This window comes from Tupaia chinensis, unplaced genomic scaffold (assembly GCF_000334495.1).
Source record: "Tupaia chinensis unplaced genomic scaffold, TupChi_1.0 Scaffold139457_1, whole genome shotgun sequence".
Classification (NCBI taxonomy): Eukaryota; Metazoa; Chordata; class Mammalia; order Scandentia; family Tupaiidae; genus Tupaia; species Tupaia belangeri.
The window spans coordinates 1,509,266-1,516,474 of NW_006199342.1; the positions used below are offsets into that span (position 1 = coordinate 1,509,266).

The following is a 7,209-nucleotide window of genomic DNA, read 5'->3' on the forward strand; positions in this document are numbered from 1 at the left end:
ACCACAGAACAAGCTGTCCCCTGCTAACCTTTCAATATATCCTCTTAGATGCCTTAAACTACATTTAAATACACAAAATAGAAGAGTTCCATCCCAAAGAAAAGGAAACATTGTCTGGAAGGTGACACTAAGGAACTTTTCAGCAGAACTTTTATTTTTCCACTGAGTTTTTATTTGAAGCATGCGAAACTAAGATTAAAATGAGATTGCTATCATCTGTGCATATAATTATCAACCTGAGAACTTGAATAAGTGCCTGGTTCTGTCCCGTTGCCACCTTATCCATGTCTATTTTGTATCACTCTGAATAAGGCTGCCAGTGCAGTGCAAAAAAAAATCAGCCATCTTGGAGTTTTGGCTCAGTAGTTAGCTGTAATTCTGGGCATAAAGATCACATTTTGTAAATGGACATGATTTGGCTTTGACATTAGGGTCTGATAAACTCAGAGGTCAGTGAGCTTGCAAATTTGGAGCATAAATCTTACAGGACCTGTCCATCAAACTTTCCATTCATCTAACCCACTCACCAAATCTGACCTTATTAGTATCACGTGAGACATTACAGATCCAAGCAGAAATGACAATATGGCAGTTCTGCCCCTTCATCATCTTTCCAACATGCCCATGGAGTAGTGAGGTACAACAGACACCACTGTGGTTACTTCTACAGAGAGTAGATCTATAGATGAGGGAAGAACAGTCCCTTAGATATTGGTCCCTGAGCCTTGCTTCTTGATAGGATGCATTGATGTGTGCTTTTAAATGGATAAGACCATGTTCTGGGGCAGCCCCATGGCTCAGAGGTTAAGCACTGTGCATTGGGAGCTGAATCTCATATGGCTGACCACAGTTTGAGTCCCAGCCCTGACAGCTTGAAAAAACATGCTGGGCATGTGTGCATGCATGCATGCCCCAAGTCCTGGCAGGGTGGGAAAATGGAAGAAAAAGATTGTGATGTAACAACCCCATGGGATTAGTGCCCAAGGGGAGGTGCTTTCTCTCTCTTCCTCTTCCAAATATATGTACCCTCTTGTAATAAACATTTTTTTAAAAAGAATTCTGAATATTCAGAGAAGTTACATTTTAATTTTCACCACACTCATTTAGAATTAGAAAAACCTAAGAAGAGTTAAGGCTGTCTAAGTCAATTTAGTCTCTATAAGAAAATACCATAGGGCCAGCCCTGTGCTGCAGAGGTAATGCACTGTTTAAGAGTAGCTGTATCCCATATGGTGACCGTATTTCAAATCCCAAGCCCAGTCAGAGCACATGCTGGAGACAAATGTCCAAGATCTGAAGGGCTTGAGGACTAGAGGGGAATCTCAGTGTCAGGAGGGCTCTCTCTCTCACACACACGCATGCATGCACACATGCAACATGTATACATGCTCTTATCATGAATAAAGGACAAAAAAATTAAAAAGATGGAAAGAAAAAAATGGCATAAACTGAGTAGCTTAACAAACAATAGAAATTTATTTCTCATAGCTCTGGAGGCTGGAAATTCAAAATCAAAGTGCCGGCAGATTTGGTGTCTGCTGAGAGCCTGTTTTCTGGTTCATAGTGGGTATGTTCTGGTTGTGTCCTCACATGGAGGAAAGGGTGAGGAAGTTCTCTAGGGCCTCTTTATAAGAGCCTGCATGAGGGCTCCAACTCTTAATACCCTCACCTTGGAGATTAGAAGTTCACCATAGGAATTATTGGGGAGCATAGACTTTCAGACCACAGCAGGCTTATATAGAGAAAGGTTAAAGATGTGAGTGGCAATACAATTATGGTCATTAGGATTTTACTCTCCTTTTCCTAATTCAAAGTCATTGCCCAAATTAGAAATTTCTTTTTTAAAATTTCTGCCATGAGTTACTTTAATGTTTATTTTTAGTTTATGCTACAAAGACTCACACAACTCCCTCATGGCCCACTCTGGTATCTGTCTGTAAATTCAGTCACTTCTGGGATGTTTGAAGCTATCACATAAGAGTTAGCTACAATTAGGTTGTGTTTGTTTCATTCAGGAAGAAAAACTTGATTGTCAAATTAATATAGGTAGATAGTTTTGTTGACAGTTTTCCTAATGGGAGAGTGGCTAAAAAAAATAGTTGATTAGATTATCTGTGTTTGATGATTAAATTTGTCATATTTACCAGATGCTGAAAAGAAACCCTTTTTTTTTTGTAGAAAATTTTGAGGGCTCAGAGAAATATAAAGAAAACTATGAAATTATCTATAATCATCTTTCATAGAACTTATACTATTTCTGTTCATTTTTATAGTTTTTAAAATATATATATTGTATGCAATTATACACATACTATATCAGTTTAAACTGCTGGTATAAAACTATCGTACTATCAAAATATCATAATATGTACTCTGGTTTTAAACTTAGTATTATCTTACCATTAATGCATTATGGTAGTTGCTTCCATTTTGCTTTAATCAGTGTTTTAAATATGTGTACATATGAATATTCCTAGGATGGGTAATTTTAGCAGTTTTACGTTTTTTTGATATAGATTGCCAAATGCTTCTTCAAAGTCTGAACTCTTTTTTATTATTTATAATAATTCTCATTTTACTTAAATTCTACCTAGATACATTTTAATGCATAAGCTATTTGCCTATTTAATAGTAAAAATATTATTTTGCTATTAGTTTTTATTTCTTATGGAGATAAACCTGTATGTGAAAATGTTCTTTTAAAACATATAAGTAAATGTTATGAGCTTAAGAAGGGGAACTATTGGGACCAGCAGGTGGCATAGTGGTTAAGGGTGCTGAATTCCCACATGGCTGACCATGGTTCGAGTCCCAGATCTAGCAGCTTTCTCTCTCTCTTTTTTTCTCTCTCTCTCTCTCTCTCTCTGTGTGTGTGTGTGTGTGTGTGTGTGTGTGTGTGTGTATGTGTGTCCCTTTCTGGTCAAATTAAAATAAATAAATAACTATACAAATAAGTAAAGTTAAATAAAAACAATAATTCTTTAAAGAAAAAAGGGAGAGGGAACCAGCAGTTAGTGCAATGGTTATGTCGCTGGACTCCCACGTAGTTGACTGCGGTTCATGTCCCGTACCCAGTGGCTTAAAACTCACGCCGGGTGCGTGTGCGTGTGTGCCCAAGATCCTGAGAGGAGAATGGAGGAGAAGGATTGCAGCGTGACCATCCCCCCTGGCGGGTGATTTCTCGCTTTCTGTCTCTCTGTCTCTGTCTGTCTGTCTGGCAAGCGCACACGCCCTATAGCGAAAACCTCTCAAAAAAAAAAAAAAAAAGAAAGAAAAAGGGGAGAACTATTAGTAGGTTTTTCATAATGTAAAAAGCATTTAAATTACATAGTTGTTTAATGAGCTCTATTAAATATATTTTATGGGGAGCTTTGCCCATGTATAAAGGGGAAGAAAGAATCTCTTTGGGTATTAGGCAAAGTATGATGATTTGGCAATAGCTGTTGGGTACAATTTCAAAATTCTCTCTGGATGTGGAATACTGGCATCTAAGTAGCTGACTAATGAGGTTTACTTGTAATGTAATGTTTTGTTTTTAAGAACTGCAGAATCAATGTGTTGAAGGTTTAAAGACTATTATATTTGTTTAAGAATTTAAGATGAAATGAGCTACTTTATTTAAAAGCAACTTATCTCTGAATAAAAAATAATTAAAGCTCCGTATAGAAATGCCTAGTAATGTTGACACTGGTAGTCCCCAGTGATAGTATTAACAATGGTAGTCATCATTTCTTTGCTTTCTGTTTTTAGGACATCCAGGCAGAAATTGATGCCCACAATGACATATTTAAAAGTATTGATGGAAATAGGCAGAAGATGGTAAAAGCTTTGGGAAATTCTGAAGAGGCTACTATGCTTCAACATCGACTGGATGACATGAACCAAAGATGGAATGACTTAAAGGCAAAATCTGCAAGCATCAGGTCAGGACAACTAATATCAAAATACAAATAATGGGAGTGGGTAGGTTTTTGAGATTTTCTTTTTTATCAGGAAGCGAAAGGTGGCAGCCTTACCACCAGTACTGCTTCCTCAGAAATAGTTTAAGATTTTTTTTATTTTTTATTATCATCATAATCTTCTTTATATTACATTGGATTACATATAACTTTACAGTGTATTACATTGTTTTTTCAAAAGGGAATGCCATGCATGTCAGTCAGTACAGAGACATTAATCTCCCCACTTCAACATTCAATATCTTTTCTATGTAGAAATAGTTTAAGATTTAAATGAAAAGACTATTTCCTTGAAAGTTATCATTTGAGCTTCACTGATGGCCAGTGTCTTCCCTTAACTGACTATTCACAGATATTCATATTTTAAAACTAACAGTACTACTAAAAATAATGTTATCCAAAGCCCGTTAACTACTGAGTAGTTACTTTAACTAAGATGTGTTAGGATCTTTACAACAATTATTCAGTACTCGAAAAGTCCTGGTAAGGTAGATAGAAAACCCCTTTTTTATATGATGAAACAACTGTTTAATGAATATAGAAACTGGCCAAATTTTTGAGCTATCAAGTGCCAGGTCAGGATTTGAATGTAGATCTTTTTGACTGTTGGCAACAAACATGTTTTGCTTCATCATGCTGTTTGTACGTCCAATTTGAAGCTATATTTATAGAATTAAATATCTCTTGGGAACATTAAATTGGAAAAGTGCTGATTCATGTCTGCATTTGGAGGGAATTAAGTTAAATAAGGGTGACCTTTAGGACCAAAATCCTGACTAGGGAAAACCTTAGAAAATTATGTAGAGTGACAGAATGATGGGGGGGGGGGGGGGCTCAATATTTTTTTGAAACCATACTTAATAGATGGTGGACAGTTTTTAACTAGGTATTAAGTATAGGGAGATAAGTCTGGAAGAACATGTTATTGAGCAAATATCCAAAAGATGAATATTGGTATAAAGTTCTACCTTGGTTTGTTTTGCTGTATCATGTATTGAAAATGTACAGCCTTAAAAGCCAGATGGTCTTGAATATGACTCTTTGTCATTACTATTTACTGTTTGATCCCCAGTAAATTACTTGGCTCATCTGGGCCTTAGTTTTCTTATTTACAAAATCAGCATATAAGTATTTAACCCACACGATTATTTTTCAGGTTGAATGGGATAATGGGATAGTTTTTTATTTTATGTAAAGCCTGTTCAATGTAGCATGTAGTTCATTTTTCTATACATAAAAGGGTAGGTAGATCTGCTTTAACTGAATTGAAGATTTAACAGAATGACTTCACAGAGAGAAGAAATCGTCAATAATGATTTATTGTGAATGAATTTTTAAAAATTTCTGTCTGGTAAAATGTCCTGAAAGCTTTTTATTTTTCTGGGGTTCATAGAGAATTTGCAGCTTCTCTTATTCCTAAAGAAGGGGTAATGTTGGCTCCATAGCAGTGGTTAAATGCTGTGCATAGAAAGCTGGATCCCATGTAGTCCAAATCCTGGTCCTGGTGCCTTGAAAACAATGCTGGGAGCATGAACATGCTTGACTGAAGTTCTGAAGAGATGAGGAAATGGAGAAAAAAAGGATTGCAGCTTGACCATGCCCCATTGAGGGGGTGGTTCTTTCTCTTTCTTCGTCTTTCTCTCTCTCCCTCTAGCAAGTGCATGTGCCCTCTGGCAATGAAAACAAATGAACAAAAGAAGGAGGTAAGGTAATATAGTATTAGTATGGACATGGACACCTTTGTGTAAAGACCTCACCGAAACTCATCAGCATCAGCAAAATACTCTTTTTTTTTAATAAGAGGAAATTTAGGAAGCATTGTACAGTGAGAAAATGTGCTTATGTTTGATTATGGCTTGAATTTTCAACTGACTAGATTCCATCAGCTTGCAACATTTCATTTCTCATAAATATAAATAAATAAAAATATTAAAAATGCTAACACAATGAAAAACATGTAAGGATTTAGCAAAACCAACAGCTAGGTCAATGAACCAAAAGCCACTGGACTGTTTCTGGTGAAGATTATACATATGTTCCTGAAATATTGAGAGTTTAGAGGATGAGTTCTTTAGGGAGAAAAGTTTAATGAAGGCCTACATCACAAACACATCATTCTAAGAGTAAAGCTAAGGGAAACAAAACAAAACAAAACAAAAACCAGCTTTGGTCTCACTTGGAAGTTATTGCCTATCAAGTCAGCTTTTCTAACCTGAAAAGAAACTGTGGTTGGAATGTCATCTGATACATAAATTAATGTTATTTTTAGAAGATGAGAGAAGCCAGTGGACTTCTGTATCAAGATAGATCATACCTTCCAGTAAAATGTGATAATGATTTAATGTGTAATGAATTAAAATAATTTTTAGTCTGATTACCCATCTCAGGAGATTCAGGTCCTTCTTCCAGCATTTAATAAAAATGCACTTCTATGTTTAAAGTATTGTTAATCATAAATTAAATGTGGTCCAAGCCCCTAGGGGTTCTTAGATCTCTTCAGGTTAAGGTCGGCCCAAAGGGAGGAGTGGGTACTCTTACATCATACAATTATCAGAGGCTTCATAAAAGAAGAGATTCCCAAGCTGACTCTTCAAAGATGCTTAATTGTTCTCCAGATGGACTGGGTGAGGACTAGGGAAGGGGCATATAGGCAGGAGGTTGAAATAACACTGTGTTTTTATGAAGGTTAACAAGTTCAGTCTGGCTGAAAATCGAGTTTGCTGGTGAAGTGGGGCAAAGACTGTGGCTTAGACAAAAGGTGGAGAGAGGAGAAAGACAAACCATGGAATACCTGTGTGCACTATGCTCCATGTCACTGTTAATGGAATTTCAAATTCTTTAGGCAATATTGTTAAATGTTGACCTTTGGTGAAAAATTCTTTTCACACAAGTATGGAGGACGGGAAGTCAGGGTGACTTGTAAAGAGACCATATTGGCATTTAGGGACAGAAAGAGAGATTAAAAGATACTTGGTTCATATTATTGAGGTTCCTGTGAGACATTCAGGAATGATAACCAGTAGTCATGGGATGGATATCTGCTCTTCTAAAGAAATTGTAGGCAAAATAAACAGATGGGGTAGAGGTGGGGTTATCCAGATAGAGGTGTCAGGAGTTAATTATTTAAGAGGGTTGAAACATAAGAAGAGGGCAAAGCAAAGATGTCCAAGAAACCCTAAAACACAAGGAATGGATGAAGGAAAGGATAGCCAGCAAAGGATCCTGAGAAGAGGCAATGCTTGAAGAGGGA

The 7,209-nt window shown here is 36.5% G+C and overlaps 1 protein-coding gene across 1 annotated transcript in view; it reads left to right on the forward strand.

Annotated features, from left to right (window-relative positions):
- The window catches only part of UTRN (utrophin), a 645,934-nt gene that overhangs the window by 445,534 nt on the left and 193,191 nt on the right, over nucleotides 1-7,209 (forward strand). The window contains exon 52 of the mRNA XM_006161924.3: nucleotides 3,751-3,923. Coding sequence (XP_006161986.1) covers nucleotides 3,751-3,923 — 173 coding nt within the window. The remainder of the gene's footprint in view (nucleotides 1-3,750; nucleotides 3,924-7,209) is intronic.